This window comes from Aedes aegypti, chromosome 3 (assembly GCF_002204515.2).
Source record: "Aedes aegypti strain LVP_AGWG chromosome 3, AaegL5.0 Primary Assembly, whole genome shotgun sequence".
Taxonomy (NCBI): domain Eukaryota; kingdom Metazoa; phylum Arthropoda; class Insecta; order Diptera; family Culicidae; genus Aedes; species Aedes aegypti.
In genome coordinates, this window is record NC_035109.1 from 129,302,480 (window position 1) to 129,324,730 (window position 22,251).

The 22,251-nt window shown below is 39.4% G+C and overlaps 2 protein-coding genes across 3 annotated transcripts; one reads left to right on the forward strand and one right to left on the reverse strand.

Annotated features, from left to right (window-relative positions):
- Positions 1-745: 745 nt before the first annotated feature.
- On the forward strand, positions 746-2,527 carry LOC5576102 (ribokinase). The gene is made up of 4 exons (XM_001662397.2): positions 746-1,120; positions 1,189-1,734; positions 1,795-1,948; positions 2,248-2,527. The coding sequence occupies exons 1-4, from the start codon at positions 1,065-1,067 to the stop codon at positions 2,452-2,454; spliced, it is 963 nt and encodes a 320-aa protein (XP_001662447.1). The 5' UTR covers positions 746-1,064; the 3' UTR covers positions 2,455-2,527.
- LOC5576101 (nucleolar and coiled-body phosphoprotein 1) lies at positions 2,463-21,603 on the reverse strand. 2 transcript variants are annotated; one of them, XR_002502514.1, is made up of 5 exons: positions 21,122-21,603; positions 11,117-11,631; positions 9,019-11,056; positions 8,039-8,691; positions 2,463-2,802 (listed from the first exon to the last, which is right to left on the reverse strand). XR_002502514.1 is itself a non-coding variant. In XM_021854153.1 (4 exons), exons 2-4 carry the CDS (start codon positions 11,601-11,603, stop codon positions 8,229-8,231), a joined length of 2,988 nt encoding a protein of 995 aa, XP_021709845.1. In that variant the 5' UTR covers positions 11,604-11,631; positions 21,122-21,603; the 3' UTR covers positions 7,814-8,228. The 2 variants fall into 2 exon arrangements, 1 of the variants encoding a protein (XP_021709845.1); XM_021854153.1 differs by lacking the exon at positions 2,463-2,802 and having other exon boundaries at positions 7,814-8,691.
- Between the last annotated feature and the right edge of the window lie 648 nt (positions 21,604-22,251).

The following is a 22,251-nucleotide window of genomic DNA, read 5'->3' on the forward strand; positions in this document are numbered from 1 at the left end:
GATTGGATTTTCAATCTTTTTTTTTATTTGAACCGCCCTAATTTCCATTTATATATTTCTGATTCATTTCTTTCAGCAGCTTTCGTTATTCAGAGGAAAAGTTTTATTAAAATATTGTTTAGCATTGTTTGTCCCGGAGTAAGAAATATGAAGAATCTCAAAAATAGTACGAAAATTATGAGAAAACATTTGAAATCAACGGGCCAAAATGTATTGAACCCTATGAAAATTATCACCACAGTACGTGAAAATAAAATCTATTAAGTCGATCCAGCTCGGTGGAATGTTTAACAATAGGCGAGATTTAAATAGCCGTTCAATATTTTAATGTCCATTTGCCTCATCCGGTGATCAAATATATACAGTAATCAACCTCTCAAATATATACTTAATTCCAAAACTATTTTTCTTAATTGATGCCGATTGCGGCAACTCAACAATTAATTACATTACATCTACACCGACAGCATAAAGCATCACGAATCATCTACCGAAGTCGTTCATCTTCTTAGCAAACCCACCGTCATTGAGTGGTGATGAAGTCGTCATCAGTCACTGCCGTCGTCGTCGTCGTCGTCATCGTCGTGGCGTGATGATGATTGAATTTTCACTTATGTCGATATTCATCTAATTTGAGCTGAATTTTGCATGAGCTTAGCAGTATGCAAACATTATCAATTGCACTATAGGCAAAGTTGTCGCATAACTAATATTCAATATCACAGACCGATTTTTCTAGGTGAGCTAAAACTCTTGAAAGAAATGGAAGTATAATAGGTTACAAAAATAGAATGTATGCTACCGAAAGCGATGACAGTGTGTTTGGAGCAAAAATTCCGAAATTGTGGAATATAGGTAAAGCACAGAAACCGTGCTACGCTAAAGACGGCAAATTTCGCTTATCTATCTGGATGAGTGCGTCACTGTTGTATATTTACATTGCACTATCATTGTACAGATAATTGTTGCACATTAATTTAGTGTATGACTAATCAAAGTGCAGAAATTGTAGGAAAAAGATTGTACGAAATATTTAAACTAAAGTTCAAGATTTTTGCTCTAAAATGTCCGGAAAGTTTGATGTTGTTGTGTTCGGTTCGCTAATCGTGGACTTCATAAGGTATGAGAACGACTGATATAGTGACAAATGGTTTGCAGTTGATTTAGCTGTTTCTAAATTTCACACAGCTACGTTCCACGTCTACCGAAGGTGGGTGAAACGCTACATGGAACGAAATTTACCACCGGTTTCGGTGGGAAAGGAGCGAATCAATGCGTAGCTGCTGCTCGTTTGGGCAGCCGGACTGCAATGATTGGAAAACTAGGAAACGATCCGTGGGGCAAAAATTACTACAGTAACCTCCAGAAGGAGGGGGTCAATATAGATCACATTGCCATTCTGGATGGACAAAGTACCGGAATTGCGCAGATCAATGTTGCTAATAATGGTGATAACCAAATAGTGATAGTCGTCGGAGCGAACAACTGTTTGCAGGTGGATGATGTCCAAGCCTGCGGAGAATTACTCAGTGAAGCTAAAGTCTTGGTATGCCAGCTTGAAACTCCCGTCTTAGCAACGATTGAAGCGTTGAAAACGTTCAAAGGTACATCCATAATGAATGCAGCTCCGGCTTTGGAAAACATTCCCCTAGCGCTACTCAAATGCTGCACTATATTTTGTGTCAACGAATCCGAAGCAGCCCTCATAACCGGAATGCCGGTTGAGACAATTGCGTATGATTTTATATTCGTTTTGAATCTGTACTATCTACTTAATGAGTAATCGGGTTTCAGGGAAGCAAAAGGCGCATTGTTCAAATTGCGGGATATGGGCTGTGGTACGATTATCATCACCCTCGGCGAAAAAGGGGCGATTTTTGTGACGAAAGACTGCACAAAGGTCATTCACGTAAAACCATTCAAGGTCGATAATGTCGTGGATACAACGGTAATAAGCAATCCACTTTAAGGTGAAACTGAATAAAAGGAATGTCTTCAAGAGCTGTCATCTAGAGAAGCGGTTCGAGGTAAAAATTTGGTCGATTGTGAAATGACCAATCGATCACCTTTCCAGCTCGAACGGCTGTATGGCTCTCTAGATTTTAGCTCTTGCAGATTTGAGGTGTGGCTTTGATTCATCTTCACCTTAATTGGTTATCTAAGAAATAATGAACGATGAAAATTTTCGTTCGAAATTAGTGTTCATAAGTTCATTACCATCACCTCCCCCATCCTATTTACCCATAGGGAGCCGGCGATGCATTTATAGGTGCCCTGGCACATTTCATAGCAGAGGATCCGACTGCAGAGATGGCCCAGTGCGTAGCGGCAGCCAGTCAAGTAGCGGCTTTATCGGTGCAAAAACCAGGCACCCAGACGAGCTTTCCGCGCATGGAAGAAACCGGACTTACAGGATTGTCATCATCTAGTTTAAGTGAATGGGAATACATTTAAATCAGCAATTTGAATTTTCCACTTATACTTTTATTGATAACTGAATAAAGTTTTTTATATTGTTACACTTTTACACATTGTAGTCATTATTCATCAAGCTTACACATTAGATCTTTTTATACTAAGCATATAAATGAAACAGTAACAAATTTGAATTTGTAGAGAAACTACTATATTTACAAATTGTAAATTATTAGTAGTATTATTTCCAAGTTTTTTTGTACTTGTTATACATAGTTTTCGAGTACATACTAGTTACTACACACTGAACTAAAATTCTAAATCAAACTGTTGAAAACGCAATATATGACAATAATTGAACATTCCCAAGTTGAAGCATCTGGAATCCTGAAAATAAATTTGAAAAAAAAAAATGATTAGTTTAAGTTTAATTGAACATTGATAAAATTGTCCGTGTATGTTGGTGAAAAACTATACGGTGTAATACTCGAACCCCTTGCAACCGGCATTTTTAGGGTTCGGACCAATATGCCGACAGATGATAGACCGCCAACTGTTTTCCCGAACACAATAGCCCATAGTTAAACTCATTACGACCCAGGTTGTCTTGGTTGGAACGAGGGGTATTTCACCAGGAAAAAAATCGACCATCATGAAAACGTCGACTTGCCGAGGGGTATGATGCTATGCAGTATGTCGACAAAAGGGCGTATGACGACATGGATATTGATTGTGTTGGCCCTTTTTGAAAATAAACCTAACACACTGAATGGAATTATACATGCGAGAAGTCGATACTTACCACACTGAAAAACCAAAGTACCCAAAATTGAGAAAATTTAACCCTTCAATATCCAATCCCGCATTAATTCGGATAACCCTTTAGGTTTTTGTGTATTTTTTTTAAGCTCAGAAATTAGTAACGTTTTATTTTTGACTAATTTATGGGGCCGTACAACGCACATCAAGGGTTTCTTTTTTATTATTTTTTAAAATCCGAAAATTATTTTACGTAATTAATGGAAAACCCGTAACCTAAGTTCCTGAGTTTCGTTTGATGTACGTGTATACACAATCCACCACCCGATCATCAGTGCTTTATGGGAATAATGTCTTTAGATATTAAATTAATTTCAAAATTGTTTTTTTTTTTCGTTAGTTACGGAAATTGAAATAAGTTGCAGGAATAAAAAAAAACATATTTTTTAACGTATTGCAAAAATTGACCCGTTTTACAACTCAAAATAGGTTTACCGCCCGCAACCTCGAAGTGGGGGGCAATGAACCAACTTTTGATTACTTGATCGATTATTTTTCATCGATCCTCTCTTTCGCTTATACATTGTCAATATAAAAAAATCCGCAATGTTTCTTGCGTATTCTGCTGGATTTGATAATCGTTTACCGTACAACACAAATATATGTTTCGAAAAGTGATTCTGTTTTCTATAATAATGCGAAGAGAGCAACGACGAAGAGAAATTGATTATCACAAGTTAGCCCTTATGAAATATCAATGTCCACTCGGAATTAAAATAGTCACAGAATTACTAAAGTTTATGCATTAATGACTATTTTCTATCTGCCTCTCTTTCAATTTGCTGTGAATTTTCACACTAACTGTCATTTCGACTGGGTTGAAGCTTAGCGATGCTTAAACCCAGGTGAATTGACAAATAGGAATAAAATTCCCTGCAGGATGAAAGAGAGGCAGATAGAAAATAGTCATAGATTACTAAAATTTAGTCATTCTGTGACTACCCGTGTTTCTGAGTGTCGACTGACACGGAGAAATCAGACTACCCAAAAAAAAAGTTCTTTTAACTCAAATTTGGTTCAACTGCATTAAGTTATTACTCGCGGTTGGGTTGTTTTACCTCTCTCGCAGCAGCAATGTTGTCTAAAACATAGAGAGACGAACACACCGGGCGACGAATGTTCGTGGATTAAGCCAATTAAGTTCTTTCGAGTTTACCTAAATTTAAGTTGTTTCAACCCACTTCGTAGGTTCAAAAGCTTACGCTGGGTGGAAATTATTTTGCACAGGGTTGTTTTTTTTCACCCAAAATTTTAGTTTAAATCAAGGAGTTAAATCTACGTTACAAATTGATCCTGAATACAAATTTTCAATATTTTTGGTGCAAATATGTTTGTAACGTTTTTGAACAGCTAATCGCTTTGACCGAAATTTTGACAGGAGGCGGTGTTGTAACGTATGAAAATAACAGCAATATAATCAGTGTTACCGTTTCGTAAAATGTAGTATAGCAATGTTTGCAAAACGGAGAGAGACGCACCGACCAAGCGTTACGGAGACTACGAAACCTACTGAGAGCTATTATATAATATACCAGTTAAACCAAATTTGGATAATCCCACGGAAGAGCAGAATTGAGTCAAAAAAAAGTCAAAACTAGGTTTACTAGGTGGCTCCGTGTAGTAGCTGAATCGCGGTTAACTTATTTTCAAAAACTAGGATCCGGCTACCTACATCAATCAAGTTTATAAATGTATGAATTCTGGCATTACAATTTCAATTGTAATCGTCGCAAGAATATTAAGACTCAGTTGAAATTCTGATTTTTATATAGGAACTCTGAAATTCGGGGGTTTCTTTTGAAATTCCAATACAGTAGTTTCTAGATTATATCACGGATACAAAAAAATTTGGCGTGAAATACCGAAGCCTATAATGAAAATGTATTTTTCTGCTATATAATTTTCATCTAAATTTGAGCTTAATGTTGCAGAAATGGAACGAATGAAATGAAAAACACGTTATTACATGTCAAATATTTATCTATTTGACAGGGATTGTTTAGGACTATTTCCAATATAATTTTTCAATGTAAAATGTGTGAATTTCAAACAATTTTTGTGACGTGATTAAACCGAACAGAATACCGTGCTAAAATCAAGAATGATGTAATCACAGACAAACAGACGTCACACTCTCACCGATTTCCATCGACCACCTTTTGAACGGCCAATTCATATATATGGTAGGTGGCCAATCCACCACCCGCAGCGCTCGCATCATTTATGTTCGCATTTGACGTTTACACACTACCGCCATCTGTTGGTCCATCGGCCAAATACACCGATTTTAGCATTGGGCGCACATGTCTTCGTGACTATGATTTTGATCACGGTTTGTTCTAAGTGTTACGTCTGTTTGTCTGTGATGTAATGAAGCGATATCAAAACAAGCCGTGATAAAACCGAGAAACTACTGTACCTCTGTAGGAATTCAGAGATACCGATAGGCATTCTGGATGTGTTTTAAAATTCTGAGATTCCTATATCATTTCTTCGACGCTTGGAGGAATTTTAGTGAACATTATGGAATTCTAGTGGAATTTTTTGGGACTCGGTTGGTTGCCTATGGGATTCCGGTTATACACCTTTGGGAACTTGAGACTTCGATTGGCAGTTTTGGGATTTCTTAAGGAATACGGGGTATGGGTTTCCCGGAAAATCTGGAGCGAATCTTGTGAATTGTGAAATTTTGGAAAAACTTTTGAATTCTGTAGACAATTTTTGGAATTCCGGAGAGAAACTTCGAGATACTTATATTGATATTTTGAATATCACTATGAATCTTGTGGATTCCGATGGGAATCTTTGAGATATCGGTAAACATATTTGGGATTAATGTGTGAATCCTAGTGAACTTTTATCGGAATTAAAACAATCCTACAAGAATTCCAAAACAACTAGCGGGATCCCGATTCCTATAAAGATTTCGGAATTTTAAAGCCAAAAATTTCTATCTTCCACGTAGGACTGAATTTCTACGGAAATCCCAGAGCTTCTTCTGGAATCCCAGTATTTCTGATCCCTAAAATAATTATCACATTTCCAGCAGTTCTACAAAAATATATCCAAATCCCTAAGGAAATGCGTATACAGGCAAATCTTTCGATTTGATTTGATATTGATGTCATATGATAAACAGATACTCTAAGATTAAACTTTTTAATATACCAGTTTCTCATTCGTTTTTAATGGTTTATGAACCCTTGATTCCACTACCCCGGTAGCTATTTCTGCATACCTAGGTTAGCGATACCTACGAACACATTGCATGATACATTGAGCTTTCGGTAGAACTTCTGTGATTCTTTTTTGCGGTACAGTCATCTCCATGCGACTATTTTCTTTCGATACGACTTGCTTGTATGTGTTATTTCCGCTTTTTTAGTCCGTCATAGGCCGTTCCTGTCCAATTACTAGTGAATACATAAAAAGACCATGCAGCTCTCTACTCAAACATCATGAAATCATCTCAGCTGTGCTTTGCTGTTTGCAATTGTCTGTGTTTTTCCAATTTTTTTTTTTCTATAGAAAGACCCGATTTTTTATCTGTTTCCTGATTCAGCAGAACGGATCTTAAAATCAGGACTTCTGACTGAAGTGATATACATGAAAGAAACATGTTCTTACAGAAACTATGAGGATAATTTATGAAGTTTGAGTAGTCGCATGTCCAGTTTTACTTTATTCGTTTGTTTCCTGGTTCACGGGAAGTGTCCTCAAAACCTGATTATTGTCTGGTTATCTGAGGTTGTTTCATGAAGTTTGAGATGTCACATTTCTAGTTTTACCTATTGTTCAAGTTTGTTCCCTGAATCACCGGAAGCAACCTCATAAACAGGCCATTGTCTGTTCATCTGCCCGAAGTATCAATACGTACAAAAGCATGTTCTTATACAGCAACGCTGAGGTTATTTCATGAAGTTGCCGCATGCCTAGTTTTATCTGTTATTCATGTTTGTCTCCAGATTCACCAGAAGTGACCTCAGAGTCCGGACAATGTTTGGCAATCTGGTCGAAGTGTTACTATAGACAAGAATCATGTTCTAACAACAACGCTGAGACTATTTCATGAAATTTGAGCAGTCGCATGTCTACTAGACATTGTCTAGTTTTGTGCTTCATAATCGCATTTCGTTAAACTTATTTGTTTCTGAGCACCAGTCGATTGAAAATAAAAGATCTGTCGCTGGGCCTTGAAGGTTAAGAGGAAAATAATCATTAAATTTCAAAACCAGTTTTTTCTCAATCGAAGCATTGTTAATGAAAATCAATCATTGCATTTGCTTTTTGTAATTCAATGATAGATCATCATGGGGATTTATTTAAATATGAACGAAAAAACTGTTTTTAATTGTTGATGATTGAATGATGGATTCTTGAACCCTACTGTCAAACCCAAACCTTTCGGATACCTATTATGTACCTATGTATTTATAATACAGAAACAGATTCACGAGATCAATACACGATAATAACCAAAACTTATCTGCATTTGAGGGAAAATTTGGGAAACCGATAATACTTATTTTAACCCGCCATGGCAAAACACATATTTGAGTCCAAAGTAAATACAGACATATAGCTACATCGCAATATTTGCCATAATATTTCCTATTTATTGTACGCTTAAAGTTACGATCTGTAAAAAATCTAATACCTCTTATTAGTCATGCTAATAAATAACGAGTACTGTCGATTTCGTTGCCCCAAATCAGGGCAAGGATAAAATTTGGAAATATAATAGTCTCACCTAATGCTTGTCGTAAAAGTAAAAATAATTCGTTTCAAAATCAACGATAGTTACCTTCCATGGATGCTTCCTTTAGCGTTCTTTGCGATTCCTCTCATCTTAGTCTCACAATCTGTACGGCTTTCTCTCCGTTCTAGGTGGCATCTGTTTTAGTTGGAGTGCTTCTGATGTTATTCGTTTAAAATAAAGCTATTTACAGGTTGTCGACTTTTCACCGGACAACAACTGCGGTCATCCGTACAAATTAGGCAGCCGACAATTCGACACATGAGTTTTTCAGATTTACAAAATCGACAACGGACAACAGGGTCTCAATGTCATGGACATCGCCGAGCTTGCAGGGAGCCCCCACCAGCTGGCAGTTCTTTCCATCGACGTTGATGAAGAAAGTGTCGTTCTTGAAAATAACCGCCCGATCGTACTGCAGGTTGAACTTGCCCGGTGTGGCCGTTCGCCTCCGGAACATGATATTGCAAGGTTCATAATTGCGCTTCTCTTCCTCGCTGATGGCTCGATCTTCCACGTCGCCATTGAAAACCTCATCGCCTTCGGTCGGGAGCACTTTTCGCTTTGTGAGAATAATTTTGTGGGACCACTCCGAGGAAGGCAGCTGAATGTTGGCTGCTTCATTGCCAAGCCCAATCATCGACATGGCAAACGATGGACGTTCCGGTTTGTTCTCCGTGTTGGGGATGTTGATGACGTACCTAATGGGATGATGTAAAAATCAATCTTTAAATACCTAGACTATTAACAAGAAGAGAAGCATATATTGGGAAAATTGGTTCAAAATCTTGATAGAGGACCTTTTCATCCACTTATAGTAAAGCCGTTAGTCCCGAGATGAACTAAACCTGAACCTTTCACTCTCAAGGTTTAGCTCTGCTATGGATCAATGCCATCTGAGCCTTTTTTTTTCATTAAAATTGTTCATTTAGCAATGCTTTTGAGGAAAAACTTGAGAAAGCAATTACTCAAACGAGCTTTTTTCTCTTTCAAAATTGCAAATTAAAATAAATGAATATACAACGTACCATGTTTCATAGCAGGTGATCTTCTTCATCTTGGAACCACTACCAGAGGAACTGGTAATCGCAGAGACCGATCGTTGCACTGCCCCACCGACGGACTTGTTCACAGCGTTCGAAGTGTTCCGCAGACCGGTCGAGGCAACGATCGGTCGCGGAACAGGCTTGATAGGTGATCTCTTCACCGGCGAAATCGCCGTGGAGCCTGGAGATGCTATCAGCTTAACATTGTTGTCCGGATCCGTCAAATCGATTGAGTAGTGTTTGTTATCGCTATTCGCAATCAATTTGGCAAATGGACGGTTGTCGCCCAGTTTCATGGTGGCATTCAAAATTCGAGGTGGTCCTTTCTGAGGACTTGTCGAGCCAGACCGATTGAGAGTTGTCGTCGACCCAAGCCGGCCATTGTTGTTGGATTTGTACACGTTATTATTATTGGATGTCAGCGTTTTAACACCCGCAGTGGCCGGTCCCTTGTTCAATGGCACTGCTTTGGTTACGCTAGGGCGCGAAGAGTTTTCATCTGTGCTATTTGGAGGCCTTCCACGACCCCGCATAATCGTTGGATTGATGACCTTTTGAACTTTGTTTGCAGTTACGATGTTGGTTTGAAGCATATCCTCAAAGTCCACTCCATCGTCTTGGGCCAGATTAGCGCCCGATGCTTTGGGGACTTTGTTTTCTGCAGCAGACTGTTTGGTGGATGGTCGCCCTCGTTTCCCCGACCGGTTAAGCCGTAAATGATCCAAATTGATAGGTCGTTTACGTTCCAATATCGTGGCTACTAGCTGATTATTAGTTTTGGGTTTATCTGTTTTCGGATCATACGAATCTTCCGAAAAATCTGAATCCTCCGAGTCTTCACTTTCGGTGGAAGAGGCATACATGTCCTTTGTAGCGATTGGCTTACTAATACCAGCTTTCCGAACATCGGGCGTGCTGTTGGCTTTATTTTTTATGATGTCACCAATGTTAACAATCCGAATGGTTGCTTGATCCGACTTGTTTTTGTCCTTTCCTTTGAGATCCTTGTCGGAAGAATTGATGGGATCGGCGAGATTCATCTCGGACTTGCTTTTCTTCTCTCCTAACGTGGAAGCAACAGCAGGTTTCGGCGTTGACTGAGCCATCGGTTTCGGCAAAATTTTGGAGGCTGGTGTTTGTATCGGTTTAGCAGTGGAAGGTCTGCTAGCTATCTTAGTTTTGTCCAAAGCTGGCATACTAATAGATTTGCTTATTGTAGCCTTCGTAATGTTTGCATCTTTTCCGGGTAGCTTTGTGGGAGCTGACGAATCCTTTGCTTTGGCGGAAGTGTTCTGCGGTGAGTTAGCAGCAGAACCCTTGTCTGAGATCAAGCTGGATCGAGTGCTTCTGCGAACGGGTTCGCCATCACTCATTTCATCGTCATCCGAGTCCAATGTGATGGACATTTTGCTGACCTTTGACGAACGAGCCTGTCTTGCCTTAATTCCGCTATCGTCTGCACTAGAATCTGCTGCTTTACGCTTTGGTCCGGAAGCACCAACAGGCGGAGTAGACTTGGTGACAACTGGGGGCGTAGTCTTACTAGCAACAACCGGTTTAGCTGGTTTCCTCGCGATCGGTGAAATTTGCTTTGCAATCAGTGGACTTTTTCGTAATGATTTCCGCCCTAAGTTTGGCGCCACTTCACGACTAATTCCAACTATTTGGACATCATCGTCATCATCTTCGACGTCTTCTGTTGTCGTGGGCTTTTCCGGTTTCTTCTGTCTTTTATCTAGTATCGACTTCTCCACCCTTTGTTTCTGCAATGCTGCGGGGTTGATTAACTTCTTGGGCACCTGTGGTTCCCGTTGCTTCGGAGATGGTAGTTCCGATGGTTTCTTCTTAAACATTGGCTTGGGCTTTTCTCTATTATCCACCACTTTGCCTGGAGCATGTCTCTCGGGTTTCACAGGCTCTTGAGGTTTGCTCAATATTTTAGGTTTTGGCCTCTCAGCTTGTTTCTCCGGTTGTTTTTCTGGTTGCTTTTCTGGTTGCTTCCCTCTGATGGGCGTCTTATCTGAAAAACAAAATATCTAAATGTGAAATATCGAAAACAACAAAAATTTAAAAAGCATACCTTTCACAAGGGATGTGTCTAAATCAAGCTTCCTCTTGATGTCCTTGTTAATTGGGGTCAAAACTACGCGAGCCCTTCCCATGTTCAAGGTTGACAAGTCCATCTTTTTCAAAACTTCCTTTCGCAAATTTTTAACAGGCTCGGTTTTGGTTACCCCTTTGGGAGGTCTACCTCGTGATCTGGCACCCGGAGTGGCTGGTCCCGGTTTCCTCTTGGCAGCCGCAGTCGAGCCAGTACTTTTTCTCCCGGCAGCCGATTTCGGTGGGATAATCTCCTCATCATCATCGTCCTGTCTGTAGTCATCTTCGCTGGCATCGCTATCTGGACTGCTGTCCCGTGATGAAGTTTTGGACGTTGTGGCCAATACCACACTATCATTGAGATATTTACGATTGGGTTTGATGGTACGGCGAGAGCGACCTGCCGTCAGGGTTACTGTGGGCTCTGCCGGTGGAGTTGGTTCTTCTTTTTTCTTCAATCGAGGCATTCTGATCTATTTGATTGCGAGTAGGGCTCTGAAACAGAATTTAGTCAAGAAACGCAAAATTGCAAAATTACTCAAAGAAGTTTCTTCTAGAGGAAATTATGAAAACATGCTTCATGATTAAGATAAAAATTCAGTGACGTAATAAAGCTTAGTTTAAACGATATTTCTTGCATTTATTTATTTATTATGCGTTTGGAATGATTTCTGTATGTGGGTAATGTCAAATATTAAGCAGCTTCCCTCGAAAATGACGTTTTTTGATGTTTTAAAACGATTTTCAACGATCAGTGGTATTAAAAGTGTGAGTTCTCAGTGAGAATTTCTGACTACTCAGAAACAATTCCATACGTTTTTTAACAGCAAACTTTCACAATGTATTTTTTTTTCGAAAAGCACGTGTTGCTGTTCCAGGAACTCGTAAAGAATTACTAAAGGATATCAGGAGAAATTACTTGAAGAATCTCTGAAGGAAACCCTGGAACAATCCCTGGAAAAGTTCTTATAGAAATCCTTGGAGAAATTCATGAAAGAATATTATATTGAAGATTGTACTGGAGGAATCTATAGACGAATCACTGGAGGCATTCCTGTAGAAACTCCTGGCGAAATCTCATAGTTAACATCTAGACAGATAACACTGAATCAACAATTTCACGCCACAATACTCGGTTCGTGGCCCAATCGATACGCACTTGATCCGCCCACCTAGCACGCTGCGCTTCACACCTTTTTGTATCAACGGATCCGAAGCGAACACCATCTTTGCAGGGTTGCTGTTCGGTGTTCTTGCAACATGCTCTGCCCATCGTATCCTTCCAGCTTTGGCCACCTTCTGGATACTGGGTTCGCCGTAGAGTTGGGCGAACTCGCCCAATTAACCGTACAGCTGTATATAGTTGTATCACTATCACTTTATATGCTTCTATAAAATATGGCATATAAAATCATACTGCGTTACATGTCTCATTAATGCAGTATTAAAGTGGAAAAGGGCGCTATTAAGGCCTTTTGGTGCGTCATCACAAAATGGCTTCTTCCAAAATCATTAACATATTGTTATGATAGTATTGGTATTTGCAACATCGATGAAATATAACTGCTTATCACCTGATTAAATGGATAATTTATGCGAAGAAAAATGCTTCAGGTGATATTTCAATATTTAATCAATACTTTCAGATACAGCATTATCAATTAAGCGACAATATACATGAGATTTATATTCTCAAAAAATATCTCCGATTTCATGCCGCATTTCATTGCTTCACACAACTACACTTGTAAATAGAAGGTGCTTACCTTTTCGATTGTAACTCAGCGGCAAGCATTTGTGTTTTGGATTCCATATTGCGTTCACTACACTTCCACTAAACAAATATTGTATGTACTTTTCTTAAAGGAACACATTTCCACCGGGATTTCAATATTTATAAAGTTTTATCAACCGCATCACTCAAAACAATTATGGCGATGGTTTTCACTTGCTGCGAATCGACGCCGCCACCGCACACTGAGACATGCATGTGTTTATAGTCTAAAATATTCAATTTTTTTTCTGTTGTAATAATTTTCAGTGCGGAAAGGTTGGGCAAAGCATTGAAACTTGAAACTCATACGTTGTTTGTTTTTCGATTCTCTCAAATTACAGAAACCATCTCTACGAAGCATAAAATCATACCAAGTGTTTATCAATTTGGACCACTCAAAATAATTGAAAAGCTCCACAGTGCGATGCGTCGGGATGCGTCGGGACGCGTCTATCGTGTGTGCACAATCATCGCGATCGTTGAACGCAGTGATGTCAGAGTTGCTATCTGTAAAATCATAGCATTTAAGGGGGCAGGATCCGTCATTGATTTCGGAAATTTTTAAAGCAGTTTTTTTGTTCAAAATCAATAAAATTTACAGCAAAATGCGTTCACTGTATTCTATTCTCCAATCGAAACACAGTGAACACATTTTTATCGAATAATTTTTAGTTTAGAACAGAAAAACTGCTTTTGAAGTTTCGATTATGACGATGATTACGATGACGGAGCGTTGATCGTTAATGTGGATTGATCACAAAAATCATTAAAACTTTATTAAATCAGTGATCTTGTGATGGAAAACTATTTGCAAAATGATAAGTTTTTATAATATGCAGCAAATGTTCCGAAAACAAGCATATAACAATTGCTAGAAAAATCTGTCACCAATCACCTGACAACACCGTCATTCCTTGCAAACATAAACCATACCGATGCATAACCAAAATATGCGATAAATCCTATAAAAACAGAGAAATTCCGTTGCCTTTCATTAAATTGTAATGTTTTCTTTTGATATGTACTATTGAACAGTTGATTTTGATTTCCAATATTCGTCATTCTACTAAATTTTCCATGTGTTTACATAGAAATATGCTTAACACAAATGTTATATTTTTTGTTTGTTTGTTTTAAAAATATACATGGAAAGGCGACACTACTACTGTTACATCAATGATGATTCTAATGATTCTTTGAGTTACACGCCGCTTTACCTTAAAGTGTAAATACGGCTACATTTGCTAGCTCTATGTTGGCAGTTGCTAAAGTATAGTTACTGTCTGTACCGTATAAAAGCTTTAGCAAAAGTGTATTTAATGCATGAAAGAAAGGATCAAAAATAGAAACACAAAAATATTGTTGTTCGTTGGATGTTGCTTTTTTTTTTTTGTATGATTCATATGTGTATTGTGTTTACTTCCTTTTGCTGGGATTTGAACCCAAATTAATTGTGTGATGTTTTCGATGACTCGTCGCGCCTATCCTCCGGACCATGTCCATGACCATGCTGCATGTCTTGGCCGGGAAAATGGTGCAACTTCAAGCAGCGCCCTTTCGTTGCCAGTGATAAATATTGTCGATTTCACTCCAAATTGGACCATCCCAAGTGTGTAAGCTCCTTCAAAGTGTGTAAGCAGCTCAGGATTACGTCGGATCATGATGGTGCTTTTAGTGCACTTAGGCGGCATCCATTTATTACGTAACGCTAAAATTGGAAATTCTTGACCCCCTCCCTCCCCTCCGTAACGCTTTTTGTATGAAAAATTTCAAATTTTTGTATGAGCCGTAACGCTGTAGCCTACTCCCCCCCTCCCCCTAGAGCGTTACGTAATTTGTGGATGTCGCCTTATTCCTTGTGGTTCAAGAAACAAGTATACCGAATACGTTTTAATGATCCGATGCAAGCGTGCGCTCTTATCACACTTTTTTTGCGTGCACTCTACGAATTGATAGTCCAATTTGAGGTGAAGTGCGCAATAAGTAAGTGGACACGACTGTTGCACTTCCGCAAGTTTACCACGGCTGTCGATTTTTGCTGTTGAGATTTTGTTTTGTTTTCATTTAGACCTGTGGTGTACGCACGGGCCTACTAATCGTAAGGTTTTTGGTTCAATTTCAAGTTGTTGCATATTTTTTTGTTTTCAAATTCTGGTTCTACGAATTTCAACAAGATTTCTTGTGGCGAATTTTCATTTGGAATATTTAAGTATTTCTATAGTCTATTTTCCTGAGTGAGGGAAAGATTGACAATAAATAGAGCAATGAAATCTTTTTTGTTCATTTTTGTTGCGATGAAGCCTTGAGTAAGATGATGCAATGAAGCATTGAAAGGTGACCGTATATCACCCATTAATGCATATTTCATTGCAACAATAGAACAATGCTACATTGCATTCATAAAATGGAATTAAAGCATTACTGCACGCATACTGCAGAATAAAAGCAATGATGCATTGCACTCGTTGAATTAAAGTTAAAATAAGGTAATACCTTAATGCTTGTGGTTACTTGGGCGTGGTTCATTCTTCGCCGCCACATACCGTTTTTCTGTACACTGCCAAAGATCGTCCTAAGCACCCGACGTTCAAAGACTCCAAGTGCTTGCAAGTCCTCCTCGAGCATCGTCCACGTTTCATGCCCGTAGAGGACCACCGGCCTTTTGAGCGTTTGGTGCATGGTACTTTTGGTGCGGGTGTGATTTTTTTTTTGACCGCAGCTTTTTGTACAGGCCATAGTAGGCCCGACTTCCACTGATGATGCGCCTCCGTATTTCACCGCTAACGTTATTGTCAGCCGTCAGCAAGGATCCAACTCGTCGACCACATCGAACGTATCCCCGTCTCGAACCCACCAGCTAGCATGTACTTTGTCTTAGTCGCATTCACCGCCAGTCCAACTTTTGCTGCCTCGCGTTTCAGGAGGGTGTAGAGGTCTGCAACCTTTTCAGAAGTTCGGCCGACAATATCCATATCATCCATCACCTTGTCGTAATCCCCGGCAGGATCCAAACAAACTGGAGTGTTCGTCTGAAACCTTCACTTAATTTTGCACAATTCCATCTTCGCTCTTATCAGTCTCGTGAGCTTCCCGGGAAAGCTGTTCTCGTCCATGATTTTCCATAGCTCTACGTGCTCGATACTATTGTATGCCACCTTAAAATTTCTGCAAAGGTGATGCGTTGGGACCTGGTATTCGCGATATTTTTGGAGGATTTGACGTACAGTAAAAATCTGGTCCGTTGTCGATCGGCCGTAAACAAAACCTACTTGATAACTTCCCACGAACTCGTTTACTACAGGTGACAGACGACGGAAGATGATCTAGGAAAAGCTACCCCGTTTGGCATAAAGTCATTTGGCATAAAGGTCATTTCATTTTTTTTTGCTGCGCGTATGCCGCTGCGACATCCGGTTGCTTAAGCCGCTCTAGGTCATACCGGGGCGGCCGTCGGTACCGTACGTTGTTAACGAAGGAGAGTTTTGGGCGTAGTTTGACCATCATCAGATAGTGGTCAGAGTCGATGTTAGCGCCACGATAGGTCCTGACGTCGATAATGTCGGAGAAGTGCCGTCCATCAATCAGGACGTGGTCGATTTGCGATTCTGTCTGCTGTGGTGATCTCCAGGTGTATCGGTATGGAAGGCTGTGCTGGAAGTAGGTGCTACGAATGGCCATATTCTTGGAGGCGGCGAAATCAATTAGTCGTAGGCCGTTTTCGTTCGTCAGCCGGTGGGCGCTGAGCTATCCAATCGTCGGTCTGAATTCCTCCTCCTGGCCAACCTGAGCGTTTAGATCTCCTATGATGATTTTGACGTCGTGGCTTGGGCAGCTGTCGTACTCGCGTTCGAGCTGCGCGTAAAAACCGTATTTATCATCATCAGTGCTTCCGGAGTGAGGGCTGTGCACGTTTATTATGCCGAAGTTGAAGAACCGGCCTTTGAGCCTCAACTTGCATCATTGATCCCTTCCAATACACTTACTGCAACGCTACGATGCCAAATCCGCGGTCCTTCAGCAGGTCGGCGAGTATGTGTGTGCTCCCGATGAAGTTGAGAGATTTACAGTTCCACGTACCGAGCTTCCAATCACTAACGTCGCTGTAGTCTTCGCCGATTGCCCCGGTTCGTATTCTCTCGTTAACTATTCCTTCACTGGCAGTCGGACGTTGATCATCCGCCCCTGACATGGGGAACAGACGCTCAAGGTTTGCAGAAGCAAAAGCAAACCTCCCCTTTCCTGTCAGCATACGACCAGAGTTGGTTACCCGATCTTTCCTTAGGTTACTGGTACCCCGGCCAGTACCGCGAGGAGGTAGGGATAAGAGTTGCTGGGCAGGAGGCTAAGGACCGCACAGAGGGGTCTATTTTATTCCTTCAGGTACGCGAGATACCAATGGTATGCCATGCCCAGCAATTTACCAAACTCCTGGCGAAATACCTAGAGTTAACTTTGTAGAGGTTATTTCTGGAATAATCCTTGGAGGCATCTCTGGTAGAACCTCTGGAGAAACTCTTGGCAAAATTCCTGGAGGAATTGCTGAATTATATTCTTGGAGCGATCAAAAGTACTTCTTGGAGGAATCTCTGTCGAAATCCTTGTAAGAAGTACAGTTGAGATTATCTTGGAGGGATTTCTGGAAAAATGTCTTGAGAAAATCAGGGTGGCCACCAAGTTTCATTTTGAAATTCCCGCTTTTTTCCCGGTTTTCCCGGTACAATCACCAAAATTTTCCCGGTTTTTAATTTAGCTAATCGAAGATATTTGAACTCAATTTCTAATCTTTCTATTTCTTCTTAATGAAAATAAAAAGTTCTCCAAAGCAAAGAACACACTTAGGATGAAACATAAGAATCTGTGAAATAATCCACAGAATTCGTACTGTGAAATATGATTCAACTTTTTTTTTCTGTTGAATAACAGCGGTTCCAACATAGGTAAATTGTCAAAAATTCACTGAAAATTCGGTAAAAATTAAAATTTTACAAAAGTCTGTGAAAAATTAACTTAAAGTTCGGTAAAAGTCCATCTTTTTACCATGTACCGAAATTCACATTGATAATCAGTGAAATGGCGCCCATGTTTACAACTGCGAAAAAAGTTTAAATTCTAAATAGCTCCCGTTGTTGAATGTTTTCATTTCAATCATCAATTTTGTTAAACGGAAGAACTATAAAATGCCAAAAATGGAAACAAGTCATCGCCGGAAATTTAAAACTTACTGAAACGTATGGTAAAATCTACGAAATTGAACAAAAAATCCACAGAAAAACTGTAAAAATAACACCGAACTTTTCGGTGCTTTTGACAGCTGAACGTTTTCTAGCTTCACGAACGGTTACATATCACCGAACGATTCACCGAAATTTCTGTTGTTGAGATTTTGGTGAAATAGCACAGAAACCTGTGATTTATTCTTAGTGTGAAGTTTAAGATGAAAATTAAACAAAGCCACACATGTAGAAGCATGTTATTTATTATTCCCTTGTCGTTTTTTTTTTTTGAAGAATTATAAATTAGGGTGCCGGTACCAATGGTTGTAATGTACCAGTAGATTGGACTATGGAATAAAACGTACATTTTTTGATAAACACGACATGTGCTATTTTTGGAGGATAGATCGCCTCTAGTTTAGTCGATTTGCCAAATTTCAGCTTTTTATTTCATCAAAAAGTCATATAAATAATTAAGTTTACGCAAAAAAATTGCTCCCTTGCACCAATAGTTGCCGTCGTGTTCCAGTAGTGAATCAACGGATGGAAGCAGTTTTTAAAATGGATGTATAAAAATGAAGAAAAGTCCCAGAGATGTTCTTAATGCTTCATTTGAAAGATATTAGTTGCTGTTCGAAGGGAAAAATGTTAAACCTGTGTAAAAATTTGCCTTTTTGTTCAAAATTCCTTGTATAATTTCCAAACGTCTACTACTGGAGCACTAGCGCAACTACTGGAACACGTGTACCAATAGTGGCTCAAGCGATTTTATGTTAAAAAAATAGTTTTATCACTCTTTTTATATTTTTCCCATATAGTAGAGGTTGAAATCTTTCTGTTGACGCCAAAAGATCTCTGCTAAGGCTTTTCGTTATTTTGTTATGATTTTTTATAGCTTAGGTAGTCCACTAATGGCACCGGCACCCTAGATACTTTGATTGATTGTAAGAAAAAAAATGATTGAACCTTGATTCAAAACATCAAGTCAGAAAAGTTTGACAAAAGTTCAAAAAAATTTATTCCTGGCAGTAGTGGAAAGATTTTCAACAACTTCTAGTTTGTATATTTATAGCTCAAAAATGTTCGTCGTTCAACATGATTTTCCCGGTATCCATTTCAAATTCCCGGTTTTTCCCGGTAGAATCAAATTCCCGTCTTTTTCCCGCTTTTCCCGTTTTTCCCGGTTCGGTGGCCACCCTGGAAAATGCTGCCGATTCGTTATATTATCAAACTTTCCAAATTTGACCTTATTGGAAACGGTTTTCAGATAAAATTATTTTATTTTCGGGATGACCATATTGCCGTTGCGGCCAACGCGTAGCTCTTCAGGAAAACCAGTATACACACGATATACACATACAAAAATGATCAATCGGCAAAAAAGCACCCAGTGAATAATTGTAGAAGTGGTCATAAGAACACTTAACTGAGAATCAGGCTTTGTCCCAGTCGGGACGGAACGCCAGAAACAAGGTAAAGAATTTTCTGTTTCGTATTTGGCTGGGAGGGAGGCACCGATACTACACACGAAATTTGACACAAAGTTTTTTCAAACTGCAAGAAAACTCCAGCTTGCCAACGACAATCAAGGCAGACTCGATTATTTTATTGTGTACCTTCGATTTATACGGTCATACATAAGAAAAGGGCAAAAATTTTATATGCATTGCATTTGCGTTTTTATTGGAAAAAAGTAAAATAACGCGTATTTGAATACTTTATATTCAATCAGAATAGAAGGTGCTATCGTGACATTACATTTGAATAAGCATGACTAGCTTCTTGATCGATTTTTAGTCACATTTGATAAAATGCAAAAATACGTTTTGATCAATTACGCGCTGATATAACGTTAGTCCATTGTTTAAGATCTGGGCTCACGGTGACAGTTCGTGACAGCATAATCTCGGCTCACTATGACGTACATAAATTTCGTATTGGTTTCTCCCTCCCAGGTATTTGGCATGGAGTCTATTATAACCTCGATGATTATTTTGGAGATTTTTTTTATTATCATAACATTGAATAATTCTAGTCAAACGATGTACCAGAAAACCGATTTTCATTGATAAATTGAAAAGATACAGAATGCACAAAGTGTCCACTTTATAAAATGAACAGTCCTTAATTTCTTTTGAACGAACAATCCAGGAGTTGTCGGCTGCAGGAGCCGCAGTGTTGGGAAAAGTTATGAGATTCACACTACAGTAGGTAAGCAATGAGAAAAACCACATGACTTGAGTGTGGTAGCCATATGGATTTCGTCATTGACTTGAAATTAAATAAAGCTGCTACCAGCACATTTACATTTTGCAGCATTAATCGCATTATTGTGTCAAGCCTTATCCAATCCCCTATACCCTACCCCAACCCTTCCTTTCCTTTCTGATGGTGTTCAAGCGGTCCGCATAGATTATTACGGTAATTACCTATCCCTGTCCCCGGCTTTGGACTGACTTGCACTCTCATTGCTACACCAAACGCTACAAAATGAAAAATATATGTTGAAATTCAAGTTATGTCTGATGTTCTGTGAAAATTTCATTCAAATTGGTCCATAAATAACTGAGAACTAGCTTACCAAATTTGATAATTTTGTATGAAAAATCGAAAAAGTTGCAAATGTTTTGTCCAATACGGTATATATTTTTTTTATGTAGAGAAATAGTCGATCGAAGTCATGGGAAACAAATGGTTAAAGCTGTAATACCTCATTAGGCCGGAGGATAAACCAGAAACCTCATGCAAGTCGGGCATACATTGCGAAATGTTTCTAAAGCAATTTCATACTAAAATTGTGAATTGAAATTGAAAATTGATTACATTGTTACAAATGACATCTTTGAAAGTTGAAAATTGTTTAAAATGCAATATATAGTAACACAAATATTGTTCTTTTGCAAGCAAAACTTAACAGAGCTTATTCAACAATAACTTTTTATGTCACATAGAGATATGGTCAATTTATCTAGTTTCTAATTTAGATTGGTTTACTCACTTTTTTAACTTCAGCAAACTCCTCTGTTTCCAAATTCAAACGGAAAGCGCCACTTTATCACTTTTGTGATCTTGTTTTTGTTTATCCCGTCAGTGACGATTTGACGCGGCTTCGAAGTTTGAATGTTTTTGTTTCACGATTCGGAGACGTCGAAATCGAAGGCGGCCGAGGCTTTTGCCTGTTCCCGCGCTCACGACTTTCCCGTTCCCACCGCCGCCACCACCTGCCGCTTCGGCTTCCCAAGCGCTTGCTCTACTTCGCAGTGGGAAGATTTTTTCGTTCCGTTTCTGCGGGAAATCCGTACCGGGAAAAATACTCACTGCACCGGTTCCGCCTTCTGAGCGTCTTTATGCACCTTTTCCAATGATTTTGGCTGAGGTAAAATTGCATCAACATCCAAAATTTTAAAATTAACTCGAAACTGACGCGTCTAAACTTGTCACTTTTGCTCCATAATAACACACAAACGTACAAGCCGAAGCCGAACCGAAGGCCTTCTCGAATCCGATTAGTCCCTTCTACCCAAGAGGTACGCCATCAACCGCACAAAATAATGCGATCGTACTTCGCACACATCTACAACGTTTGACGTCATCAGTGGAGTTTTGCACTGAAAATGCAGTCTGACGTCAGCGGAATCTCACGCACACAAACAGAAACTGACGAAAAATTATCCCTTCCACATAAACACCATGGTCTCGAAGTCTGATTTCAAAATTCAAGATGGCGTTCGAGAGACGAAAATCATCCGAACAGTGGCGCTCCCGTTCGGTCGCGGAGGGAAAGTGCGCCATTTCAAATCGAACGCAAAATCCGGCCCACGAGCGTGCCGCTGCAATTAATCACGGGCCAATCAAAGCCATCGAACCACGCGCGACGGCAAGCGCAAGGTGCGTCTAGAAAAATGGTTGGATGGGCTTTGGAAAGATCTCAGCCGGCGGTGAATGTTAGCATGCAAATTTTTCAAAATTATAAACTGAGTGGAAAATTTCATAAGTTTCTGACGTGTCCTATTTTTTAAAAACCCTCAAAATGGATGTTAAAGTATTGAAGTTGTTCAATTTTAATTTCAACAGGTAAATTATTGTTGGACATTCTTTTACGATTTCCAAGTCTGCTTTCCAAAATGT

Bases quoted from the DNA above. Each gene is read 5' to 3' on its own strand.
- LOC5576102 (XM_001662397.2), top strand. From the start codon at position 1,065: ATGTCCGGAAAGTTTGATGTTGTTGTGTTCGGTTCGCTAATCGTGGAC. The intron at 1,121-1,188 runs GTATGAGAACGA...AATTTCACACAG, and splicing joins CTAATCGTGGACTTCATAAG to CTACGTTCCACGTCTACCGA. The intron at 1,949-2,247 runs GTAATAAGCAAT...ATTTACCCATAG, and splicing joins ATAATGTCGTGGATACAACG to GGAGCCGGCGATGCATTTAT.
- LOC5576101 (XM_021854153.1), bottom strand. From the start codon at position 11,603: ATGCCTCGATTGAAGAAAAAAGAAGAACCAACTCCACCGGCAGAGCCC. The intron at 11,057-11,116 runs GTATGCTTTTTA...TTTGTTTTTCAG, and splicing joins AGACACATCCCTTGTGAAAG to ATAAGACGCCCATCAGAGGG. The intron at 8,692-9,018 runs GTACGTTGTATA...TCATCCCATTAG, and splicing joins ATCACCTGCTATGAAACATG to GTACGTCATCAACATCCCCA.